At 48.4% G+C, this 25,910-nt stretch overlaps 1 protein-coding gene and 1 pseudogene across 2 annotated transcripts in view; one reads left to right on the top strand and one right to left on the bottom strand.

Moving 5' to 3' along the window:
* Window positions 1-531: 531 nt before the first annotated feature.
* LOC120865982 lies at window positions 532-924 on the bottom strand (annotated as a pseudogene).
* Window positions 925-12,252: 11,328 nt separating this feature from the next.
* LOC120865973 (myosin-3) overlaps window positions 12,253-25,910 on the top strand; it is a 31,679-nt gene continuing 18,021 nt past the window's right edge. Inside the window, exons 1-27 of one of the 2 annotated variants that reach the window (XM_040243342.1) lie at window positions 12,253-12,315; window positions 12,811-12,846; window positions 12,962-13,016; window positions 13,646-13,857; window positions 15,473-15,616; window positions 16,126-16,282; window positions 17,266-17,293; window positions 17,627-17,735; window positions 18,304-18,396; window positions 19,078-19,141; window positions 19,221-19,319; window positions 20,074-20,177; window positions 20,271-20,409; window positions 20,796-20,914; window positions 21,005-21,154; window positions 21,670-21,840; window positions 21,940-22,246; window positions 22,354-22,424; window positions 22,980-23,067; window positions 23,150-23,267; window positions 23,856-23,979; window positions 24,068-24,204; window positions 24,289-24,544; window positions 24,861-25,103; window positions 25,190-25,366; window positions 25,474-25,619; window positions 25,699-25,789. In XM_040243342.1, the coding sequence (XP_040099276.1) occupies window positions 13,654-13,857; window positions 15,473-15,616; window positions 16,126-16,282; window positions 17,266-17,293; window positions 17,627-17,735; window positions 18,304-18,396; window positions 19,078-19,141; window positions 19,221-19,319; window positions 20,074-20,177; window positions 20,271-20,409; window positions 20,796-20,914; window positions 21,005-21,154; window positions 21,670-21,840; window positions 21,940-22,246; window positions 22,354-22,424; window positions 22,980-23,067; window positions 23,150-23,267; window positions 23,856-23,979; window positions 24,068-24,204; window positions 24,289-24,544; window positions 24,861-25,103; window positions 25,190-25,366; window positions 25,474-25,619; window positions 25,699-25,789 (3,339 nt within the window). In that variant the 5' untranslated portion in view covers window positions 12,253-12,315; window positions 12,811-12,846; window positions 12,962-13,016; window positions 13,646-13,653. The remainder of the gene's footprint in view (window positions 12,316-12,810; window positions 12,847-12,961; window positions 13,017-13,645; window positions 13,858-15,472; window positions 15,617-16,125; window positions 16,283-17,265; window positions 17,294-17,626; window positions 17,736-18,303; window positions 18,397-19,077; window positions 19,142-19,220; window positions 19,320-20,073; window positions 20,178-20,270; window positions 20,410-20,795; window positions 20,915-21,004; window positions 21,155-21,669; window positions 21,841-21,939; window positions 22,247-22,353; window positions 22,425-22,979; window positions 23,068-23,149; window positions 23,268-23,855; window positions 23,980-24,067; window positions 24,205-24,288; window positions 24,545-24,860; window positions 25,104-25,189; window positions 25,367-25,473; window positions 25,620-25,698; window positions 25,790-25,910) is intronic. The other variant, XM_040243341.1, reaches the window with a different exon arrangement.

Below are 25,910 nucleotides of genomic sequence, written 5' to 3' on the forward strand. Positions count from 1 at the left end.
TTGCTCTTTTCAGTCACTGTTCGGGGGATATCTGTGTGCCCTCAGATCCATCTCTTCACTTCAAAATTCTATCACTAGGTTATTTCCCTTACCCCCTGGAACTCTGAATGGTTAGTACTCACATGAAGGTTTTCATTAGAATCTGGGTTGCACCAGAGAGGGCAACCTCACAGATGGTCCTCAAGCCTAGAGATTTGGTTGGTCTGGGGCAGGGGCAAGGCTGGAACCTTTTCTTGTTGGTTTTTACATTCTCCCCTCGCTATTTTTTTTTTTCCACCTCTGAGGCATTTTATTTGTATGTATTACATCCCTAGGCTTCCCTGGTGGCTCAGACGGTAAAGTGTCTCCCTACAATGCAGGAGACCGGAGTTCGATTCCCTGGGTCAGGAAGATCCTCTGGAGAAGGAAATGGCAACCCACTCCAGTACTCTTGCCTGGAAAATCCCATGGACGGAAGAACGTGGTAGGCTATAGTCCATGGGGTTGCAAAGAGTCGGACATGACTGAGTGATTTCACTTTCACTTACATCCCTAGAAAAAGAATCCAAGGATTTTCCCTCCTGCGCATTTTTATCTTGCTTCTTCACGGTCCATGTTGCCAGCTGAGGTTGTCAATACAATGAAACCAAACTGACGGGATGGGAGCAGATTATTCTGTCATTTTTCTAGATCTTTGAGTTGCACAGCAAATCTGGGGCTGATCACTCCACACTTATTTAGCCTGCCTGTGAGGTTCACAATGATTTTCCCAGCCCTGTGATCATCAGTGATTTCAAATTCGCCAATGTAACCATGCTTCATCATCACTGTTAGAGACCTGAGGATGGCTTTGGAGCACGGCCTAAAAGGACCTGGCGTTTGTCTCTCTCTTTGGCATTGTTGATACTTGAGAGCAGCAGCCAGGACATTCATGCGCACCATTCTGGCAGCACGGAAAGATGGTGGAAACAGCTCTCCTCACTTTTTATTTGAACATTTTCAAACTCACAGAATGGGGACTTACCCTTTCCTTAGAGCAAACCTATTGTTACTTTTAAACTTTAGTTGATTTGGTTGCATTTGTCTTTCTTGCTATGCACAGGCTTCGTCTAGTGGTGGCAAAGGGGGAGTCTACTCTTCATTGCCCTGCGTGGGCTTCTTGTTGTGGTGGCTTCTGTTGTTGTAGAACACGGGTTCTGGGGCGTGTGGACTTTAGTGGCTAAGCATGGGCTTTAGTTGCTCTGTGGCATGTGGAATTTTCCTGGACCAGGGATTGAACTCGTGTCCCCTGCACTGGCAGGCAGATTCTCACCCACTGGACCACCATTGGATTCTTATCCAGTATCAGACCACTGGACCAGTATTGTTACATCTTTGCTGTATCTGCTTTACCTGTGAGTATATGTTTCTTCCCTCCTCGCCTGCCCCCCACCCCACCCCCAACTTTGGCTGAACCATTTGAAGTTCCTGTGTAAGAGTCTATCTCCCTAAAATATTTCAGCATGAAATATCTAGAAATAAATCACTTATTCTGCATAGCCAAAATCACATTTTCACACTTAAGCAAAGTAGCAGTAATTCCTTAAGTACCGTCTAGCATCCAGTTTATGTTCGGATGTTCTGTTTGTCCCCTCTTCGGCTTTGTTCTTTCTCCCTCCCCTCCTTTCTGTTCTCTTCCATTCTAGGATCTAAGCAAGGGCCATGTGTAACATTTGGTTCTATCTCTGCTGTCTCTTTTACCCTAAAACACATAAAAGAAAAAGATTTGATTCACTTTGAACTATCTAGGCCAGTCCTTACGGAATCCTACTTTCTGGATTTGACTGCTCGCTCCTTCATGGTGTCACTCACTTGTTCTGTCCCTTTCTGCGGTTGTGGACAGAGGCTTGCATAGACGCGGCGAGGCAGCCCGCAGGCCCATTCCCAGGGGGCGCTGCACAGTGCCTCCTGCGCCTGCTCGTTGCAGGCTGGCCCACCGTCCGGGATCACCGGTGCTCCTTCCTCGCCTGGTGAAAGCAGTGACTGTCTTCTTCCCTAAAACTCTGTCCCCCAGTGTTTTTAGCATCATTGATGATCGTTGCCTGGATCATTTATTTTATTAGCAGTGGCAAGGTGATAATGTCCTTCTTTTCCTCATTCTGTCTACATATATGACCAGCATCCTTCTTTAAAGAGGAAGAGCTTTTCTTCTTGCTGCCCCACCCTGCCCAACCCTGTCTCACTTTAGGACTCACAGATTGTTTCTTACTCAGTGTGTTGGTATTTCAATAAGGTCTTTCTTTCAGATGCTCTAATTGATTCAGATGAACAGGTCCGGTTCAAATTAACTTGGGGGTTTTCTTACCTTCTTTTATTTTATACTCACATCTTTTTTTTCTTTTTTTTCCTCTTAGGGTGAAAATCTTGGTTCTTGTAAGATGAATATATTTATTTAATTATTTGCATTATCAAAAACATACAGCTGTTTCCAATTTTAACCCAGATTGCAACTAATAATTAACCTACTGGGAAAGTTTCCCAATTTATACTTCTCTCTATGCTTTGAATACATCTCATGAAGAATGTACAGAGTACTTTTCAAAACTGACAGGAATTATTCTTTTCTAAGTGTGGTTATGTTATTAATTTGATATGCATTGGGTTTATTTGTGCTTTTATAAATTGGATTTTAGGAATTGCCTTTTTCCTTCCTTTTTCTTAAAAATTATTTTTGAATAAGTGATTGGCATGGTTTAAAAGTCAAAACCATGTAAGAAAGTATATGGGTTTCCATTCGCCCTCTGTGGAGTGTGGGGAACTATTTTCTTAGTTTCTGGTTTATCTTTCTTAGGTTTCTTTTTGCAAAAATGAGCAAATACATGTAGATATTCTTATATCTGCTTTCTTACACGAAAGTTAGAATTCTGTATACAATGTTCTGGACCTTTCTTTTTTCACGGACAATATATCCTAGAAATGACTCCATCTCAGCATATAGAGTTCATTCTGATTTTTTTAACTCACTAAAAGATTATTTTTGGCTGTGCTGGGTCTTCACTGCTGTGTGTGGGCTTTCTCTAGTTGTGGTGTACTCTCTCCTTATACCAGTGACTTCTCTTGTTGCAGCACACGGGCTCAGAAGTTTCTGCTCTCGGGCTTAGCTGCTCTGCAGAATGTGGAGTCTTCCCAAGCCAGACATTGAACCTGTGTCCCCTGCATTGGCAGGTGGATTCTTAACCCCTGGACCACCAGGGAAGTTCTTCTTTTTCATGGCTGCCTCTCCATAAAGCCACATATTCTACCATGGGGATAGAGCATAATGTGTTCAATAAGCTTTCTACTGATCGATATTCGGGCTACTTTTAATGTTTTGCTGTAATAATAGTGCCACAGTAGATGACCCAGCACTTGCAGTGTTTTAGTCTTTGTGGACATACATCTTAGGAGTTGATTCCTAGAAGTGGTTTGATAAGTCAAAGAGAAACTGCATATTTAGGTGTTTTTTTTCCTCTCCCTAAACTCCCCTCCACAGCAGTTGCTATGCAATTTTTTACCCAGTAGAAAATTAGGAGAGTGTGTGTTTTATCACAGCTTGCCAACAGAATGTTTTGCACAGCGTTTGGATTTGTTCCATTCTAATTAGTGAGAAATTGTGGTTTTAATATGCTTTTCTCTTGAAATAATGATGAGCATTTTTTCACACATTTAAAGACCACCTGTATATCTTTTTGTGTGAATTTTCTACTTGTTTACTTGCCACTAATTTCCATCTGAGGGTTTTTTAAAAATCCTTTTCTTAGCTTTTAAAAATTATTTATATATTAAAGACATTGACTCTTTGTGATGCAAATTGCAAATATTTTCTCCCAATTTGTCCTTTGTTATTATTATTACTTTTTTTTTGTCATGGAGTTCTTGTTCCTTGCTATGATGGTGTCTTTATCTTTTTTTACAGCTCTGAATTTTGAGTCAGAGTTGGCCTCTCCCACCCCAAAATTGGAAAGGAGTTCACCTATGTTTTCTTTCAGTACTCGTTTCATTTCTTTACACTTGGGTGTGATACATTCGTTGTTTAATATGTGGTATGTGTGTGGTATGAGGTATGGATCCAAATTTATCTTTTTCCAAATGGCCATCCAGTTGTCACTCTGCCACTTATTAAGGAATCTATCTTTGCTCTGATGACTTGAGATGCCTCCTTCATCCTGAATCAAATTTCCAAATGTATTTAGGCCTCTTACTGGCCTTTCTAGTATGTTCCTTTGCTCAGTCTGTCTCTTCAAGCATCAGTACAACCTTCTGCATTATGTAGACTTTATCATGTATGTTTTAATATCTGATAGGATGTCCTGCCTTTTACTTTTCTGTTCTCAGGGTTTTCGTTTTTTTTTACTTTGTATGCATGAAATTTAGAATTAACTATATAGCTCCAGAAAAAAAGTTGGTATTTTTTTATTGAGATTGCATTAAATATATATATTAATTTGGATATAACTGGAATCTTTGTGATGTTGAATCATCCTATTCAATGGCAAGGAAAACCTACACATTTGTCTTTTTGTATTATTTTAAGGTTTTGCCCATATCTTGTTAAATTTGTTCTTTAGTATTTTATCTTATTTGCTGCTAAAGGAGTCCTTTCTTCCATAGGAGGTCATATCTTCCAATTGGTTATGCAAAATTTATTTTTTTTGAACAGTTCCTTGTATGATTCTAAGGTACATACAGCCAAATTTGAGAAGCACAACTCTATTTTTTATTTATTGAGGTGTAGTTGATTTAGAATGTTGTTAGTTTCAGGTGTACAGCAAAGTGATTCAGATATATATACACATACACACATATTTTTCAGATTCTTTTCCATTATAGGTTAGTACAAGATACTGAATATTGTGATACTGAATATTGTTCCCCACGCTATACAGTAGGTCCTTGTTGCTTATTTAGAATGGAGTATATCTATTAATCCTAAACTCCTAAATTATTCCTCTCCCACCTCTCTCCATTGATAACCATAGGTTTGTTTTCTGTGTATATGAGTCTTTTTCTGTTTTGTAAATAAGTTCATTGGTATATTTTTTCTAGATGCCACACATAAGTGATATTATATGATATCTGTCTTTGTCTAACTTACTTCACTTACTGTGATAATCTCTAGGTCCATCCGTTTTGTTGCAAGCGGCACTGTTTCGTTCTTTTGCATGGCTAATAATCCATTGTGCATAAAGTACTGCATCTTCCTTATCCCTTTGTCTGTCAACGGACACTTAGGTTGCTTCCACGTCTTGGCTACTGTAAATAGCACTGCTGTGGACACTGGGGAGCACGTATCTTTCTGAATTCCAGTTTTGTCCAGGTACATGTCTAGGATAGGATTGGTGGATCATATGGTAGCTCTGTTTTCAGTTTTTTGAGGACCCTTCATATTGGCTGCACCAGTTTACTTTCCTACTAACAGTCTAGCAGGGTTCTCTTTTCTCCACACCCTCTCCAACGTTTGTTATTTGTAGACATTTTGATGATGGCCATTCTGACCAGTGTGAGGTGACACCTCACTGGAGTTCTGATTTGCGTTTCTCTAGTAATTAGTGGTGTTGAACATCTTTTTATGTGCCTGTTGGCCCTCTGCGTGTCTTCTTTGAGAAATGTCTGTTTAGGTATTCTGTCTGTTTTTTGATTAGGTTATTTGGGATTTTGTGATATTGAGCTATATGAGCTGTTTGTATATTTTATAAATTAAGCTCTTGTCAATTGTATTGTTTGTGAGTGTTTTCTCTCATTCTGTAGGTAATATTTTTGTTTATGATTTCCTTTGCTGTGCAAAAGCGTATAAATCTGATTAGGTCCCATTTGTTTATTTTTGCTTTTATTTATTTTGCCTTGGGAAATTGACCTAAGAAAACACTGCTACAATTTATGTCAGAATGTTTTGCCTATGTTCTCTTCCAGGAGTTTTATGGTGTCATGTCTTATATTTAAGTCTTTAAGCCATTTTGAGTTTATTTTTGTGTATGCTGTGAGGGAGTGTTCTACCTTCATCAGTTTATATGTGGCTGTCCAGCTTTCCCAGCATCACTTGCTAAAGAGACTGTCTTTTCTCCATTATGTATTCTTGCCTCCTTTGTTGAAGATTGACCATAAGTGTGTGGGTTAACTTCTGAGCTCTCTATCCTGTTCCATTGAGGTAAGTGTCTGTTTTTGTGCCAGTATCATGCTGTGTTGATTATTGTAGCTTTGAAGTATCGTCTGAAGTCTGGGAGAGCTATGCCTCCTGATTTCTTCATTTTTTCTCAGGATTGCCTTGGCAATTCTGGGTCTCTTGTGGTTCCATATAAACTTTAGGACTATTTGTTCTAGTTCTGTGAAAAATGTAATTTGATAGGGATGGTATTAAATCCATAGATTGCTTTGGGTAGTATGGCCATTTTAACAGTATTAGTTCTTCCAGTCCAGGAGCATGAAATATCCTTCCATTTCTTTGAGTCTTCTTCAGTTTCCTTTATCAATGTTCTATTCTCAGGGTAAATGTCTTTCACCTCCTTGGTCAGGTTTATTCCTGGATGTCTTTTTATGTGATTTTAAAAGGGATTGTGTTCTCATTTTCTCTTTCTGGTATTTCATTACTGGTATAAAGCAATGCAGCAGATTTCTGACTGTTAATCTTGTATCCTGCCACCTTGCTGAATTCGTTTATCAGTTCTTATAGTTTTGTGTGGGATCTTCAGAGTTTTCTATATAGAGTTATCATGTCATCTGCATATGACCTGCGTTATACGCATATGATACCTCTTCTCTTCCAACTTGGATCCATTTTATTTCCTATCTAATTGCTGTAGCTAGGACTTATACTATGATATTAAATAGAAGTTGTCAGAATCCTTGTCCTGTTCCAGATTTTAGCAGGAACACTTTCAGCTTTTCATCATTGAGTATTATGTTGACTGTGGGTTTGTCATAAAAAGTTTTTATTGTATTGAGATATGTTCCCTCTATACCCACTTTGGTGAGGGTTTTTATCATGAATGGACATTGGCTTTCATCAGAAGCTTTTTTTTGCATCTATTGAGATGATCATGTGGGTTTTGTCTTTTCTTTTGTTCACATTTTTTTGTGTATGTTGAAACATACTTGTGACCCTAGGATGAATCCTTGTGACCCTAGTGGTGTATGATCACTTTGATCATGTGTTGTGGAATTAGGTTGGTCAGTATTTTGTTGAGGATTTTTTTCCATCTCTATTCATCAAACAGTGGCCTGTAATTTTCTTTTCTGCTGGTGTCTTTGTCTGGTTTTGTATCAGGGAGACAGGAGCTTCATAGGAGTCTTAGGGAATGTTCCCTCCTCTTCGGTCTTCTGGAAGAGTCTGATAAGGATGGATGTACATTCTTCTTTGTATGTTTGGTGGAATTCCCCAGTGAAGCTGCCCAGCCCTAGACTTTTGTTTGCAATGAGTTTTGTTGTTTTCACAGGGAGTTTTTAAAATTACAGATCCTATTTCCCCTCCAGTGATGGGTCTGTTCAATTTCTTCTTGATTCAGCTTTGCAGGCTATAAATTTCTAGAACTGTATCCATTTCTAAGTTGTCAAGTTTGTGGGGATATCTTCACTCATTGTATTCTCTTATGGCATCTTTGTATTTCTGCAGGATTGGTTATTTCCCTTCTTTCATTTCTTATTTTGTTTATTTGGGTCCTTTCTCTTAAAAAACACAATACAACTTTAAATGAAAAGTCAGTGTTATCCTTCAATTTAAGGGTTATGGCTTCAATTAATCAACTAACATGCCTCAGATTGACCACCTTTCTTCCAAGTTCTCTATTATCATGGAGCTCTTTGTTCTCCATTTCCTTCCAGAGGTGACCTCCGGGTGACCTTTGACCTTTACCGTCTACACTCCTGGGCACCAGGTAGACTAGTTTTCATGCCTCCTTCTCTATAGCATTGTTCAGACCACACGTGCTACTCTTCGTTTCTGTCCCCAAATCCCCTGGCAAAGCCCTGGGTCACGCTTTGTCTTTATAACCTCCTTTCCCTTGGAATGCCTGTCTTCTCCTGTCCCTCTCAAAGCATTCTTCCCTGCTTCCGTCATGTTGCTCCAGTCTGCCAACCACAAGGGCCCATCAGTCTTCTGAATCACACGCAGACTCTTGACAGCAGCTGCGGCTGCCCCACCTCAGGTACAGGGCTCGTCTCTTCTTTGCCAGGGACTGTCTCTCAAACCCTCTCTCTCTCTCATCTTTAGTCTTCTCCTCTGGCTTTCGGCATGTACGGAATCCTCTCTTTACCTGGTCCCATTTTAGCAGCAGCTGTTGGTGGCTAAGTGGTAAAGAAAGCCAATGAAAGAGACACAGGTTTGACCCCTGAGTCAGGAAGGCCCCCTGGAGGAGGAAGTGGCACCCCACTCGTGTTCTTGCCTGGAGAATCCCACGCACAGAGGAGCTGGATAGGCTCCAGTCCACAGGGTCGCAAAGAGTCGGAGCACGCATGCACATCCTTTCACCTCCAGATTGAGGTTTGACATTTTCAAGAAGTTTGCTCTGATGGACTTCACAAACTTCTGGCTCATGTCATAATTCTAGAACCATCCATTCCCCGAACTCCTCTCGTATAGTTAGTGAGGTGGTTTGTAGCATGGCTTTGATATCCAATCCAGCTGCAGTGTTACCCTGGATGTTCAATACCGTGCTTCGTTTTCTCCATATGTTTGACATTGCGCATAATGGAAAGGTGGGGAAAGTGGGTGTTTGTTGAATTGAATTAAAGGAGTATTATGGACCCTCTTAGCTTTAATTTCCACCTGGGGTTCTGGACAACAGTTCGGGACCCCTGCCCTTCACCGCAGGGGCGGGGAAGGGTCTTAGCTCAGAATAACTGACTTCACTGCTTCCAGTGACACCTGACCCACCTCAAGCAGGATGTGGAGAAGGCACTTGACTTCAGAGGCATCTGCTCCTGAGGCTGACTTCCTAGTCTGACCAGGCGCCACCCCGAGGAACCCTGTGTCCACATGTGGAGCAGACATCACACAGGAGTGGAGGAAAGCCACTCAGGAGGAAGCCAACATCTGGGGAGGGGACTCAGTTGCTCGCTCTCCAGTTTCCGCCTCTTGAGCTGCCTGCGTCCTGGCAACACACAGCACACTCTTACAGTACACGCAGGAGTAGACGCAGCTCCGTCCAGGCTGTGCAGGTTGCTTCTCGCTGGGTGATGCCTGGAGGAACAAGGCCGCCTCCTGTTCCCATAAAGTTGGCTAATAGTACACTGCTATGCCCTCCGTCCCCTGCGGATCAGAGAAGGGTTTCACACCAGCCGCAGGGCCAGTTAGCCCTGAAAGCGGCCTGTTTCGGCATCCTGAGGCTCCTTCTCAAAGATGTATCCCTCTTTGGAAGGAAATCTTTTAAAACACACACACATGTCCCTTCTCCCTGCTCACCTCAATAAAACATATCTAATACGATCTACTCAACGACACCAAGATAACCAGTAGTACCGTGTGTAACACGTGGAAACCTTCAGATAGAAAAAAAAAACGTAAAATCTACAATGTGCTAAACACAGCCCCGGGTGTGCCTGACAGTTTATCCTATTGAATGCACAAAACCAGTCTGCAAGGCAGCCATATTGTCCCCATCTTTGTGCTCAGTCGTGTCCGACTCTTTATGACCCCCTGGACATCAGGCTCCTCTGTCCATGGAATTTTCCAGGCAAGAATATTAGAGTGGGTTGCCCTTCCTCCTCCAGGGGATCTTCCCAGCCCAGGGATCAAACCAGTGGCTCCTGCATCAGCAGGCAGATTCTTTACCTTGAGCCCTCTGGGAAGCCCTCACCCCCATATCACAGATGAGAGAACAGAGGTTCAGAGAAGTTAGGCACAATGCCCACCATCACAGTGAACCAGAGGGTGAGCTGTGGGGTTCACACCCCAGCCCATCTGACTCTAGAATTCCACAGCCTGCAGCTGCTGCTATCTGTGTAGTTCTTTCCTCCAACAGGTAAGTTTCCAAATAGCTGTGCTTTTTTTTTTTTTTTTTTTTGCCACACCATGCAGCTTGCAGGATCTTAGTTCCCTGATCAGGGATTGTACCTGCACCCTCAGCAGTGAAAGCACAGAGTCCCAACCCATGGACCGCCAGGGAAGTCCCCAAATGGCCGTACCTTTTGATTCTTGACTCCTGGTTTTAGAACTGTGCTCTCTGCCGCGGTTTTGTTGTCAATTCCATCCTTGGGGTTTCCAGACAGCAGGGCTCTCTGCCTGACTCTGAGCCTCCTCCTGTGCCCTCAGGCAGTCCTTCTGCCCCTCCTGCCTCCCAGCTCCTCCTGAGCCAAAGCAGCTTGACCAGCCAGCCACCTGTGAGACCTCCAAGCTGAACATTCTCTGCCTGCGTGAGGAAGGAGCGTGATGCAGAGAGGAAGACAGGCTATATGACCTGCAAAATCTGGAGGAGGCCAGGAGCATCTCAGAGCTAGAGCTGGCTTCAATTAATGTGACCTGGGACTGTTTTACAAGGAACTCAAACTCTGTACGGAAAACATCCTTGCAGTTTCCTGGAGCTGGGTGTGGAAGTGGTTATACAAAGAGACAGGTAAACTGGTGACAAGAAGCTGTGAAGAGCAAACTGAGCCTGATTCTGCTCAGGTGGCAGGGATGGACCACCGGCGCCACCCCTGACCGAGGCCACCCTGCTCCGCCAATGCCTGAGGTGTGGCCAGGGCCCCTCGCACTGTCCCCCAGCCCACAGGGCTGCCTCACGCCTCTGCTCCGCAGCTGACCTGTACCTGTCCTGACCAGGCCTCCCAAGGAGAGGGCCAGCCAGTGGACAAAGATGTGGACTCTGACGTGCCACTGGGCAGGCAGGATGGGACCTCAAGGAGACCACCCCCTTTCAGACACAGACGGACCCTTTAGGAGCACTGGGCTGTCTTCTTGGGTGAGGAGGGTCTCTAGGCATGGGGGTCTCCGCCCAGCTGGAGCAGGGAGGAGGGCGTGCACATGTCGTGAGCCCATGGCAGGCTGAGGGGTGCAGGCTTCCTGTATTTTTTCCCTTCAGCCGCGCTCCTACCTGGCCCTCACAGAGCAGGCAGTTCACCAAGTGTGCTTTGACCTAGCATCACTTGAATCTCAAAACGGTCGGCTCACCGTTATCCTGGGAACCACTAAGAGTAAAGGCCGCGTCTCCTTTCCTCTTGTGCCCTCTTGAGGTGCTCTGCACTGGGGCCAGCATACAGTGGGCGATTAACGTATGTCCCTGTGTCTTGGGGTCCACAGCCCTGCTGCCCCATACCCGCCCACACCTCTTCTACTTCCGTGAGTGCTGCATGTTGGGAGGGGGCCGCTCTTCCTCTCAAGGGGGGAACTGGTGACAGTTAATGACCACAGGGTGCCCACCAGCCACTCTTCCAAAGGCTTGTCAGGATAGGTAGGGAGAAAAGAAGCCGACATAAAGCCGGACAGGAGTGAGCCGAGCTTCAGCCGTACCTCTGGTCTCCCGGCTTTTCTCCTTCAACCCTGATTTAGAAAGAGCCACACTTGCTGGACCCTCTCCTCCCATCCCCGCATTTCTCTGCAGGCATGCCACCCCCTAACCCCCACCCTGGCCAGCAGCTGTCTTTCCTAATTGGTCATGTATCTTAATAACAACAGGTCCTCAAGCAGCTGTTGCTGTGGATACTGTCTGGCGGGGTGGCTCCCTGTCATTAATTTACTTGTTGGTCCTACTGGCGCTTAAGAAAGGATTAAATTAACAATGACGATAATGAGACAGAAAGTTACACAGTGAAAGGAGGAGGATTATAATTGTTGTTGTCATTCCTGGCACAAGTTTTATAATCACACAATTCTGTCACAACCCTGTGTTGTAACAAAAGTCTTGCCCAAAGTGCCAAGAGGATTTTCATCTTTCTGTCCTCAAAGTTACACTCCTTTTCCCCACAGGACGAGATTTCTGTCCCCAGAATGCACCCTGATTTTCAAGCACGTGGCGCCTGCAGGATGGAGTTTAGGCAGGACCCCCACGAGGCCACCCCTCATGCTGAGTGAAGACACCCCAGCCTCAGGTTCAGAGAAAGGCATCTCAAACTTCCAGCTTTCTCCAGCTGGAGAATGGTTATGGATCCTGCTCATTTCTATATATACCTCGCCCTTGGCAACAGCAAAAAAAACGTGAGGAAGGGAGCTGGCCCTCAGCTCGTGGCATCGGTCATTCCCTTTCCAAATATAGAGCAGGAATGAGTGGTTGGGGGACAGGCTATAAAAGCCACAGCGGCAGCCCCCGGCGCTGCTGTGGGTGGAGGAGTCTGGGCGCCCTGCACAGCTCTCTTCCGTGTGTGGCTCAGAGGACCACACCTGGCTGTGGTGAGGTTAGTTAGAGGTGGAGCCGGGTCTCCACCTCCTGCACCCACTTCCTCCTCCCTGAGCTCCCCTTGACTTTGTCTTCAAGGGCCCCCTTGGGCAGGATCCCTCTGGATGCTCCATGGACCTCGGCCCATCAATGTGGCCTGACGACCCCCCTCTTCCTCTCTGATCTGTGCAGAGGCTGTGGGGTCACTGGCCCCCACCCCTACCCTCACCTTCCCCGCCTGCACTGTGTGCCTGGCGAGCAGGTGTCCATGATCTCAAGGCCTCAATGGCTTGTGTCAGTTTGCCAATCTGAGACTTCTCCCTGTTCACAGAAGTCAGAGGGGGCCTGATCCTAGCCTGGAACCACAGGCCTTTTCAACAGAGATGCTATCCTTCCTGCCTCATCCTGAAAGAGAGGCACTGCATGCAGACTGAGGAGGGTGCGTTAGTGGGCTGGTGGAAGCCAGGTTGGGGGGTACCTGGGGGCTTTGACTACCTTTATGAATCACTTGTAGGTCACATCCCATCTGCTCTTCCAGCCTGTCTCTGGGGTAAGACTCTTTTTAAGTTATTAGTCCTTTCCCCTTATTTGGTTAATCAAGACCAATTCAGAACTGAACTACACTATCAGGTGTCCTGAGCTTTCTTTTTGCATATTTACCGCAGGTCTGATTTCCACGGCTGCTGCTGTCCGCTGTCGTCCTGTGGGAGTGACTCTCAGGTGAGGAAGCAGGTTGGGTCCCTTGGCTCAGAAGCCTCCAGGGTCCAGTTCCTCCCACTTCCAGTGGCCTGGGGGGCAGGAGCCTGTGGAGCTTAGACCAGGACAGGGTGGATTGGAGAGGACTTTGGACCAGGACAGGGCAGGCTGGGGAGAGGGTCTCGGCAGATGCTGAAATCAGATGCCACCTCTGTTCTCAGAACAGAGCTGACAGAAGCGAAAGCCAGTTTCCTCATGTGAAGAGGTGGCCACCTTGAATTGAAGCAGTTCCCAAATACCTTAGCTGTTTGCCATTTAGCACACTCTCTTTGAAGAATGGTGTTTACTTCTGATGGTGTTTATTTTTAAATTTCCCCTTGGCAACACCTGGGCTTTCCAGAAAAGGAAACTGAGTCCCAAGAGCTGCCCCCTCCTTCGGGTTCCTTCACCCCTCTGAGCCCCACCGGATGGGGGAGCTTGGGTGGCATCCACTCCGTGCCCTTTGCACAGAGTCGGCACAATACGTGTGAATTTGACTTTTCCCAGGGGGTGGATGGGAAAAATCAGATGCTCCTGGCCCACCTTGGTGGGCTCCCACAGGGGCAGGGCGGGAGTTGGGGGTAGGGGGCTGACCTGGTGGGTTCATCCTCCAGCCAACACCATGAGTAGCGACACCGAAATGGAAGTGTTCGGCATTGCCGCTCCCTTCCTCCGGAAGTCGGAAAAGGAGAGGATCGAGGCCCAGAACCAGCCCTTTGATGCCAAAACCTACTGCTTCGTGGTAGACTCTAAGGAAGAGTATGCCAAGGGGAGAATTAAGAGCTCCCAGGATGGGAAGGTCACAGTGGAGACTGAAGACAACAGGGTAAGCCCCAGCCACTCCCTCTGCGAGCCACGGGCCCTCTGTCTGTTCCCCTGGCTGCCCAGTCTGTGCGTCTGCCCCACCCCTGGCCCTCTCCACATGTGAATACCTCCCAGGTGTCCTCAGAGAAAGCAGAGTGAACCCTGGCCTCAGGTTGCACAATGGAGAACCGCCCGCCTGCGGCTGGCCGAAGCAAGTCACGTTCCCCTGCTTTTGTTGATGTTCATGTCACTCTAGGTCAGCGGGAACCAGCTGTGTATGTCCCAAGGGTGTGGAGTTGGGAGTCCAACAAGAGGACGGCCTCCTTCAGAGCACTCTCCTTTGGGAGCCTAGGTTTCCCCCTGATTCTTCTGGCGATAGTATGTAAGGAAGTAAGGAAAGCGGGTCAGGGACCCTAGTGGACCACAAGCTTGACTGAAGTAGCAGCGTCCCCATATCACGAAGGCAATGAGTAGTGTAGCCCATTCCTTTCTGCCAGGCTAGTATGGGGGTGCTGGGAGGAATTCTGGACATCCCAACTGTCTGGAATTTAGACCAGAAGAATCCAGAAACGTTCTAAGAAAGGTTCAAATAAAATGGGGGTGGGGATCCAAATGAGAGGAGTAAAGTTAGAAATAGTATCATTGGGTTGGATGTGAAAGAAAACAGCATGGAAACCACCCATTGAAACCATCTTCCAAGCCCCGAAGCTCGAGGGTAGCTCTCAGTACATTTCGGATGACGGAGTGGGGAATGGCTTCCAAAGCTGCAGGGAGCACAGAAGCTAGACCTGGTGGAGGACAGTCCAAGATGTCCAGACCCTCACCTCACTGGCAGGCTGAGGCCTGGATGGTTTTAGTGAACCCCTGCTTGAAGGCAGGTTTCCTACCACCTGGCCCAGACACGGGGCCAGGAAAATCATCATCTGCAACGGAGGTCTCAGACAGGAAGGGGGTGAGTGGAGGGTAGTAGAGCGGAAGGTGAGCTCCACGCCACGACGGGTCTGCTCCTCCCAAGGGGAGCACGAGGTTGCCTGTCACCACCGCTCTGCCTGGTGGCTCCTTCCGGCCTCTAGTTCTCTGGTCCCAGAAAGGGAGTCGGGAGGGGGTTCCCTTTCACAGAGCAGGCAGGTGGGGGTGAATGGGCAAGATGCAGGTTCGGGGCTGGGAGCTGCTCTCAGGGAGCTCAGGATGAGTCGGGCTGCCGGCCTGAAGGTCCATACCACTGGCTGCCTCCTCTCTGTCCCTGCCTCGGGGGTGCCATCCACCTGCCGTGCCCTCTAAGTAGAAGGCCAACACCCATGAGCCGCTGGAACCGGGTTTTGGCCCAGCCAGCATGACCCAGCTGAGGAGTTCCCGCTGGCTCCTGGGCCTGCCTCCTCCTCCCTGAATCCCCCCCCCGAGACCCTCCTCTTTCTGTCATCCTCCCCTCACTTCAGACCACTGGAGACAGAAAAAACAAAAGCCTGAGTATCAGAACCGAACCCCATTCCATCTCCTCCACCATGAGCCGCCCCAGCCCCGACTCCCTCCCTGTCAGACAGGCCTTTCCTCCAGCACCCCCTCCCTCTGATCTGGGCTTGGGAGACACAGCTGTGCACAGAGACGCCCAGGTGTGCACCGTACCCCTTCCCTTGCAGACGCTGGTGGTGAAGCCAGAGGACGTGTACGCGATGAACCCCCCCAAGTTCGACCGGATCGAGGACATGGCCATGCTGACGCACCTGAACGAGCCGGCCGTGCTGTACAACCTCAAGGACCGCTACACGTCCTGGATGATCTACGTCAGTGCCTGCGTCTGCGGGCCCCCGGGACCTGGGTGGGGGGATGGAGATGCTCACGGGGAGATGGGCTTTAGAAGGCTGTTGGGTGGCATCACCGACTCAATGGGCATGAGTTTGAGTAAACTCTGGGAGTTGGTGATGGACAGGGAGGCCTGGCGTGCTGCAGTCCATGGGGTCGCAAAGAGTCGGACACAACTGAGTGACTGAACTGAACTGAGGCCATTGAATAAAAGAGGGACGAGAGTGATGGACGATGAGAAAGTGAGAGATGAGTGGGCCCGGTAGGGGACCAGAGGAGGGGTGGGGCTGAGGCCGGGTCCTGGTGCTGTCACTCAGCAGCTGTGGATGGTCACTGCACCCCTCGGGTCTCAGCTGCCTCATCCATAGAGAGAAATCGTATCTTGCCTCCTTTACAAGTTTGTCATAAAGAAAAGTGAAATAACAAAGGGGGAGGGTTTTAAGGCACACACCCATGTGTACAAAAATATGTATATTTTATGCCCCCACAGACCTACTCGGGCCTCTTCTGCGTCACCGTCAACCCCTACAAGTGGCTGCCGGTGTACAACCCCGAGGTAGTGGAGGGCTACCGGGGCAAGAAGCGCCAGGAGGCCCCGCCCCACATCTTCTCCATCTCTGACAACGCCTATCAGTTCATGCTCACAGGTAGGTCTCCAAGGAGGAAGCCTGGAGAGGCGGGCAGGGCTCAGGGAGGCTGCAGGTCTGGAATCAGCCACCCCTCTAGTGTGCAGCCTCCACACAACTGGGAGGTGCTTAAGAAAAAAAAGAGGCCAGAGATTTTAGGGCCTTGCAGGCCTGGGTGAGAAGCTTGGATTTAATGCAAGCCTGGGTTACTTCATGTGAAACTGGCATTTTTGTGGGCCCCAAACAAAGGCTGATAGTTTCATATGGTTCAACCTAATATGATGGGCAGCCAGTGGCTGGCTGTAAGCAGGGGCTTAACCTCTTTGATCCGTATTTTCAAGGAGGAGTCTCTTTGAGCTCCTATGTAGGACAAAACAGAGTCATTGTATGGAGTCACTGCTGGAGACATGGAGAACTGGGAAGCTCTTTTTATTTTTATTAAAAATTTTTGATCAAAATAAAATTGATTTACAATGTTGTGTTAACTTGTTTACAGCAGAGTGATTCAGATATATATATATACAGATTTTTTTCCATTATGGTTGATTATAGGATATTGAATACAGTTCCCTGTGTTCAGGACCTTATACAGCAGGACCTTATTTATTTTATACATAGTAGTTTGTATCTGGTAATCCCCAAATCCTAATTTATTCCTCCCCCACCCCTCTTTCCCCTTCAGTAACCCTAGGTTTGTTTCCTATGTGAGTCTCTTTCTAGTTTCTAACTAAGTTCAGTTGTATTATATAGCCACACATGAGTACTATATGGTATCTGTCTTTCTGTCTGACTTACTTCAGTTAGTTGGTACTTTTTAGGTTCATTCATGTTGCTGCAAATGGCATTATTTCACTCCTTTTTATGGCCGAGTAATATTCCACTGTGTGTACGTACCACATCTTCTTGATCCACTCCTCTGTAGATGGACATTTAGGCTGAGAAAGTTCCTTTTATAATACCATTTTATTTAAAAATAAAATACCATTTATTTTTCCCTTTGGCAGATCGTGAAAACCAGTCTATTCTGATCACGTAAGTATCCAAGGTGTAGAGCATCTTCACAGCCGTGGCTGTTTGTCCCCAGTGCAGAAGGGGAAGATGCCACTTGCTTTGTCCTGTTAGTGAGAAAGTACAGAGAACAAAGTCTGTGATGCAAGGATGGAGGGGAGACAGGCCAGAAGGCGTGTGAGGCCTCAGGAAGCCAGGGTTCCCTGTCCAGGGTGTTCGGTGGTGCTGGTCTCCCAGGGCCCTCGTCTCTCCAAATGGTCTCCTCTTTGTGGGGAATCTCACATCTGATGTGGCTCAGGAGGCTGTTTACACTCACAGGACTCTTCTCCTTCTCTCTCTTTCGATCACTCCGAATAGTGGAGAATCCGGGGCAGGAAAGACTGTGAACACCAAAAGGGTCATCCAGTACTTTGCAACAATTGCAGCGACTGGAGACCTCGCCAAGAAGAAGGACTCCAAAATGAGGGTAAGGAGAGGAGGCAGGCTGGCTCTGCTTCCGCTGCCAACCCTTGTCTTAACTTCAGAGTGAGGAGGCATAGGGTATGTGTGGGGTGGGAGGTGCCCGTCTCCTCAGGGAAGGAGTGCGGGCAGAGTTGAAAATCGCACGGGACAGCCGGCCTAGACGACCCAGCGCATCGGTGATCTCCCAGGACCAGATTCTGTGCTTGCCAAGAAGACAAGCTCTAAGGCTCCACTGAGAAAAGTCAATCTGACATACACCAGAGTCACACACACCACCCGGGAGAACTGTAGCGTCCATTTCCCTTTCAAAACGAATATAGCCCAGCAGTATGGTGAGAACACAGGTGACCTCACCACCTGGAGAATGGAGGCACGGAAGGGTTAAATGAGGTTCATGTCAAGATACCCAACCAGAGCCAAACACAACATGGCGACAGGGCTGAGTGAGGTGCTGATGACGTGGTTGGGCCCTAGGTTGGAAAGCAGGGAGCAGTGGAGGGACCAGCTGGGGAGGAGGGGCATCGGAGCTCACCCTCACACGGGGCTCTTCCTGCCCTGACTCCCTGCTCCAGGGGACATTGGAAGACCAGATCATCAGTGCCAACCCACTGCTGGAGGCCTTCGGGAACGCCAAGACCGTGAGGAATGACAACTCGTCCCGCTTTGTGAGTCTGTGCTGGGTCAAGCTGGGGTGTCTGCCAAGGCCAGCGAGGAGGCCAGCGAGGAGGCACAATCCCTGCTTCCAGGAACCTGCAGTCCTGGGGGTGGATAATGAAAGGAGGAAGAAACAAGTCCACAAGACACTCTGACAGTTCCGTAGCAGATGGGGCAGTAAAGGGGGCCGGGTCTCCTTTAGACAGGGCCGGCAAGGGAGCCCTCCTGGGGGGTGCTGGCCTATGAACCTGAGATCCACAGGGTGAGGCCGGACACAGTTGCAGAGGCAGGGAGGGGACTGGTGGAGTCAAGGGATCTCCAGGGGGTCTGAGTGGCTGGAGTGAGGCAAGCTCTGCGAGATGAGGTGGGGAAGTGAGGAGGGGCAGTGGGAAGGGACCTGGAGCCTGGGAGCATGCAGGCCAGGAGAAGGGTCTGGTTTCATTCCAGAAGTCAGGATCCTGTTAGAGGGAAGTGATATGGTTTGATTTGCATCTTGAACAGAACATGACTCTGTTGACTGGGGTGGCATGTGGAAGCAGTATGGAACAAGGGAGTGGAGGAAGGCACAGCAAAGCAGGGAGAGAGGCGACAAGGACGCTTACCTGCAAGTTCCTGGGGAAAAGGCTCTGTTCCACTCCCCAGGTGGGCAGGAATGCCTGGAGTCAGGTTACCTGGTCTCCCTTCCCCGACAGGGCAAGTTCATCCGCATCCATTTTGGTACCACGGGGAAGCTGGCCTCTGCAGATATTGAAACATGTAAGTAGATTCCTAGGATCAGATGTTTTGGGACATCGGGGCAACAGTTTGGAAGACACTCCTGTGTTTGCGTTCCTAGATCTGCTGGAAAAGTCAAGGGTGACCTTCCAGCTGAAGGCTGAGAGAAGCTACCACATCTTCTACCAGATTCTTTCCAATAAGAAGCCCGAGCTCATAGGTGAGGATGCCCCCAGAGGGGCTGGTCTGGGGCCTGTCAGCTCTGGAGTGAGTGGACTGAAGAGAATTGTGCCTACTCGCAGAGGAAATTTGTTTTAGAAATGGGGTGTGGCTGTTTTAACAGTAATGTGCCAATTTGAGAAATGCAATCCAATGGACAGAAAAAGAATGAGGCGCGATTGCCTTCAGCTTTGGGTCATGGAAACTGGCTGAACGACTTAGCGTTTAGTGGTCCTCTGATGCCCCCTTGTGGTCAGCCACAGAACCAATCTTCCACCAAATGCTGGGAGGCCCTTGCCAAGTCAGAGGAACTGCCAGCTGGTGGATGTTCACCCTACTTTTCATTTGGCACCTAACAGGGGCTCCGTGCCCTTCTCTGCTCTCTGGCTATGTCTACTCAGCATTCTGGGCCCAATCCTGGAAACAGGCTGCAGCTTTCAACAGGTTTTGGAAAAGACAACGATTCTACCAAACCATCTGGGCTTCCCTCCAGTGGCTCTCTGTGTCCTGGCCCACGCTCAGCCTGTTTTCCTGATTAATCTTTCCCAACCAACATGGATCTGTGCTGTCTGCACACAAAGCAAAAGGGTTTAAATGTTCTCTCTGGGGTTTGTACCCTGTGTGGCCGGGGTGGGTGCAGAGTCTTCCCTGGACTTTATATTCAGCCACAGCGTGAGTATGAGAGGCTGTTTAGCCCCAGGCAGGGGTATTTCCTTTGCATCCATGTGACCCCCTCTAACTGGTCATCATTGCAGAGCTGCTGCTCATCACAACCAACCCTTATGACTACCCCTTCATCAGCCAGGGCGAGATCCTGGTGGCCAGCATTGATGACGCTGAGGAGCTGCTGGCCACGGATGTAAGTAGATCAGGGAGAAGGATGTGTGTGTGGCGGGGCGCTCCTGCTCCATCACTGATGTCAGCCAGCTGACGCGCTCTCCTACAATGCCAGAGCGCCATTGACATCCTGGGCTTCACCCCCGAGGAGAAGTCTGGGCTCTACAAGCTGACGGGCGCCGTGATGCACTACGGGAACATGAAGTTCAAGCAGAAGCAGCGGGAGGAGCAGGCAGAGCCGGACGGCACAGAAGGTACCCCATCACCCGCTGGGGCGTGTGCTCGAGCTGAGGCTTCCCTTGAAAGTGATCAATCCTCCTCCCCCTGGAGAGATGAACCTCTGCGGGGCTCAGATGCCAATAGGTTACTACTCTGTCTGCGGAGTCACTCGAGTGGTCCTGCTTCAGACATGGTGAGGAGTGACCAGGGTTTTGTGGAACCCAGTGCTGCCTTTTCACAAAACCCATTGTATTCTCTGAGTGACTTAGTGCCCACAGGTGAACAGTTTAGAGACACGTAATGTAAACACACGGAGACGAGCTGAGCTGAGCCTTGAAACATCTGGAGGATTTTCAGAGGGGTTCTTTGGCTTTGCCAGTTACTTGGGGTTTCCGTTGTAACTGGCCTTCTTTCTTGCCAGTGGCTGACAAGACAGCCTATCTGATGGGCCTGAATTCTTCGGACCTCCTGAAAGCTTTATGCTTCCCCAGAGTGAAAGTTGGGAATGAGTATGTTACCAAGGGCCAGACCGTGGATCAGGTAAGTGACTGCCAGGAGGCTGGGAAGGGATGCAGGCACCCGATGGCTACTGCCCACAGACACAACACAGGTGTTGACCCCCCAACACAGGTGCACCACGCCGTGAATGCCCTCTCCAAATCCGTCTATGAGAAGCTGTTCCTGTGGATGGTCACCCGCATCAACCAGCAGCTGGACACCAAGCTGCCAAGACAGCACTTCATTGGCGTCCTGGACATCGCAGGCTTTGAGATCTTCGAGGTGTGTGTTCCCGATATTCAGGTGGCTTTATGTGGGGGGCTGGTTCTCAGGATCACAGGCAAGATGCGCAGGCAGCCACTTGTCACCCCATATCACATCTGGGAGGGGCACTAGACGGAGAGTGGGTCAGGTAAAAGCAGGTACACCCATTAGAGCATGTTGTCAATGTCTACCAGGTATCAGACTTGCAGGTGAATAAAAGATGAGCTTGTAGGTTGTAGATGATGATGAGAAGTATGTAAGTACGCAGAAGATCAACTATAGATAAGACAAACTGTGGTCAGGGTCCAGGAGAGGCCCAGGCCGTGGACTTAGGAGACGGAGAGGTGTCTTCTAGCTTGAGTTCCGGAGAAAACTCTAAGACGTGATGTGAGCTGAGCCCAAGGATGTGACCACACCTGAAAGCATAGCTGAGCTGCTGGGAGGCCGAGACAAGGAGAAAGAAGAAGGTTGGTGGGTCTTTGACTTTGAAAGCAGTCTAACCTTCCATGTGGACATTATGTTTTCGACGTTAGTATAACAGCCTGGAGCAGCTGTGCATCAACTTCACCAACGAGAAACTGCAACAGTTTTTCAACCACCACATGTTCGTGCTGGAGCAGGAGGAGTACAAGAAGGAAGGCATCGAGTGGACGTTCATCGACTTCGGGATGGACCTGGCCGCCTGCATCGAGCTCATCGAGAAGGTACCTGCCATGCGTGCTTGGTAACCGCCCCTCACAGGCCTGATGCTTGTCACTGCAGCTCACACCCTCTCACCCCGTGTGTGCTCTGCCTTGGTCCAGCCTATGGGCATCTTCTCCATCCTGGAAGAGGAGTGCATGTTCCCCAAGGCCACGGACACCTCCTTCAAGAACAAGCTGTATGACCAGCACCTGGGCAAGTCTGCCAACTTCCAGAAGCCCAAGGTGGTCAAGGGCAGAGCCGAGGCCCACTTCTCCCTGATCCACTACGCGGGCACTGTGGACTACAGTGTCTCGGGCTGGTTGGAGAAGAACAAGGACCCCCTGAACGAGACGGTGGTCGGGCTATACCAGAAGTCCTCCAACAGGCTCCTGGCACACCTCTACGCCACCTTCACCACCGCGGACGGTAACAGACTCCCAGGCTGCCTCGAATCCACCCTTCTCCCCCAGCTCAACCCACAAAGGAAACAGCTCTGGAGGCCTGCTAACACCACACACTATCTTTTCTTTCAGCTGACAGTGGAAAGAAGAAAGTTGCCAAGAAAAAGGGTTCTTCCTTCCAAACCGTCTCTGCCCTTTTCAGGGTAAGAAAGATAGAAGTTTATTTGCTTGTAATGGGCTTAAGTCATCTCAAAATGAGCAACGTAGAGATGCTGAACTTGGTTTATTCAAGAATAGTGATGTGGTCTTAACCTGCTTACTGTCACTTAGGAGAGCGGTGGTATGTGTAGATGAGTGCTAACAATTGGAGGACCAGAATTTAACCCCCATCTTACACGCAACTGGCCGGGTTGCCTGGGAGGCGAGTCCTCAGCATGAACTTTCTGACTTGCTTGAAGGACACAAGGCAGTAGCATCTCAGGCGCCCAGTGGAGCCAGATAGCGCCCCTGAGTTAACTCAGCAGGCGTCCTGTACTTGGCTGGTCTCTGGCTCACTGTGAAGCAAAAGACTGTCATATCAGTGACTTGCCTACGCTTCTTGCCAAATGGACTATTGAAAGGGCTTTTGAAAAGAGTTAAATAAGACCTTTATTAGAATTCACAGGAAGTTTAAAATATCTTTTTTTGGTTACACTGTATCTCTGTGTCTGTAAAAGCCTACAGTCTGCTCACTGTCAAACTGAATCTTTCTCTTTTAGGAAAACCTGAACAAGTTGATGTCAAATTTAAGAACAACACACCCTCACTTTGTGCGCTGTATAATTCCCAACGAGACCAAAACCCCAGGTAAGATGCCCGCCGGCTCTGCAGGCGGTGAGGTCAGGTTTCAGGAGAGTCTGTGCGAAGCTGGCATTGCTTCTCTCCTCAGGTGCCATGGAGCACAGCCTGGTCCTGCACCAGCTGCGCTGTAACGGAGTGCTGGAGGGCATCCGCATCTGCAGAAAGGGCTTCCCCAACAGGATCCTCTACGGGGACTTCAAACAGAGGTGCGTAGTAAGAGGGCTTTCCCAGCAGATCAGTGGACAAGACCCTGCCTGCCCATGCTGGAGACCCGGGTTTCATCCCTGGGTCAGGAAGATCCCCTGGAGAAGGGCATGGCAACCCACTCTAGTATTCTTGCCTGGAGAATTCCATGCAGAGGAGCCTGGCAGGCTGCAATCTGTGGTGTTACAAAGAGTTGGACATGACTTAGCAACTGAACATGCATATGTAATAGAAATGTTCCATTTGTTTCTTGAGGAGGTGTGTAAAAGCTAGAATTTGAGAGGGAAAAACACTGAACAGCTGTGGACTCCATGTAAAATGATTTAACCACCATCTGGTCAAGGTATACATGCTTCTTTCTCCCACACTTTCTCAGGGCCTTCTCCAATACACCACGTGGCAGAAAAGGACATGGCAAAGAAGAGTTGGGAGGCCTAGATTTCAGGCCACTGTTTGGCCTGTGACCAAGGGCAAGTTTCCTTCCCTCTCAGGACCTTGGCCTTCTTGCCTCTTGGAAAAGAGGCCTGAACTGGTTTCCAAAGTTCACGTCTTTGCTAATAGCCTACGATGTTTCTGTGTCCACACGGCAGATACCGAGTGCTTAATGCCAGTGCCATCCCCGAGGGGCAGTTCATCGACAGTAAGAAGGCATGTGAAAAGCTGCTGGCATCCATTGACATCGACCACACTCAGTACAAGTTTGGACACACCAAGGTACTGTGTCAGTCCCAACAGACACTGGCCTGTGGTCTCTGACAGACTCCTCCAGAAAACTGACCCAGGGCATCCGTCTCCCCTCAAGGTGTTCTTCAAGGCTGGCTTGCTGGGAACCCTGGAGGAAATGAGGGATGACCGCCTGGCCAAGCTGATCACCCGGACGCAGGCTGTGTGCAGAGGTTTCCTCATGCGTGTGGAATTCCAGAAGATGGTGCAGAGAAGGTCAAGCGGGGTCTGTGCTCAGATCTGAGCTCTTTGGGAGAAGTGGGGAGTCTCTCTTAGAAATAGCTGATGTTTCGTTTTCAGGGAGTCCATCTTCTGCATCCAATACAACATCCGAGCCTTCATGAACGTCAAGCACTGGCCCTGGATGAAACTCTTTTTCAAAATCAAGCCCCTTCTCAAGAGTGCAGAGACGGAGAAGGAGATGGCCACCATGAAGGAAGAGTTCCAGAAAACCAAAGATGAACTGGCCAAGTCAGAGGCCAAAAGGAAGGAACTGGAAGAAAGACTGGTGACTCTAGTACAAGAGAAGAATGACCTGCAGCTGCAAGTGCAAGCTGTATGTGTCTAGGAATTTAAATTTTTTTCTCCTAGATTTGATTATCTGAGAAAACTGGATTTGGGGTGGGATTTTTGCTTTTTACTGGGTATGTTTCACAAAGGATTCCATTTATAACAAAATACTTTGTTATTGTTCAGTTGCTGAGTTGTGTCCAACTCTCTGGGACTCCATGGATTGCAACATTGCAGGCTCCTCTGTCCTTTACTATCTCCTGGAGTTTGTTCAAATTCACTCATTCAACAAAATACTGGAATGTCACAAACTTTACCTTTAAACCATTAAAGAAAATCATGATTCTCATTTTTTTAAAAAGGAAAGTGAAAACCTGTTGGATGCAGAGGAAAGATGTGATCAGCTGATTAAAGCCAAGTTCCAGCTGGAGGCTAAGATCAAGGAAGTGACAGAGAGAGCTGAGGATGAGGAAGAGATGAATGCTGAGCTGACGGCCAAGAAGAGGAAACTGGAGGACGAATGTTCAGAACTGAAGAAAGACATAGATGACCTTGAGCTGACCCTGGCCAAGGTTGAGAAGGAGAAACACGCCACAGAGAATAAGGTACACCCTTGTGGGTCTTTCCACTGCTATGGTCAGTACAAAGCCAACTTGATATTTTCTTATAATTGCTTGTGGCATCTTCTTAGGTTAAAAACCTCACTGAAGAACTTGCTGGGTTGGATGAAACCATTGCAAAGTTAACCAGAGAGAAGAAGGCCCTCCAGGAGGCCCACCAGCAGACCCTGGATGACCTGCAAGCAGAAGAGGACAAAGTCAGTTCTTTGAGCAAAATCAAGAGCAAACTGGAACAGCAGGTGGATGATGTGAGTGAAGGATGCCAATTGGGAGGCCTGGGTTGGGGCAGAAAGAGCCCCTGGGACACCCATGGTGCAAAGCATTTGTTCTTAAAAGGATATGGTGCCTTTTGCAGCTGGAAAGCTCCCTGGAACAAGAAAAGAAGCTCCGTGTAGACCTGGAAAGGAACAAAAGGAAGCTGGAGGGAGACCTGAAGCTTGCCCAGGAGTCCATCCTGGATCTGGAGAACGACAAGCAGCAGCTGGATGAGCGGCTCAAGAAGTGCGCCCTGACACCGCTGTGCTCAGGTTTCCAGGGCCCGGGTGTCTGGTCCTCACACGTTCTGCGTTTCCCTTCACAGGAAAGACTTTGAGTACTGTCAACTGCAAAGCAAAGTGGAAGATGAGCAGACTCTGGGCCTGCAGTTTCAGAAGAAAATCAAGGAGCTACAGGTAAGGGGGCGCTTGGGATTTCTGCTTTCACGCTCCGTCACACATGGTGAGCTGGCGCGTCTGCTGTGCGTTATCAGAGCAAGGGGCAGACCGTGGGCCTCGTCTGTCCAGGCTGACAGTA

Source organism: Oryx dammah, unplaced genomic scaffold (genome assembly GCF_014754425.2).
Source record: "Oryx dammah isolate SB20612 unplaced genomic scaffold, SCBI_Odam_1.1 HiC_scaffold_8, whole genome shotgun sequence".
Taxonomy (NCBI): domain Eukaryota; kingdom Metazoa; phylum Chordata; class Mammalia; order Artiodactyla; family Bovidae; genus Oryx; species Oryx dammah.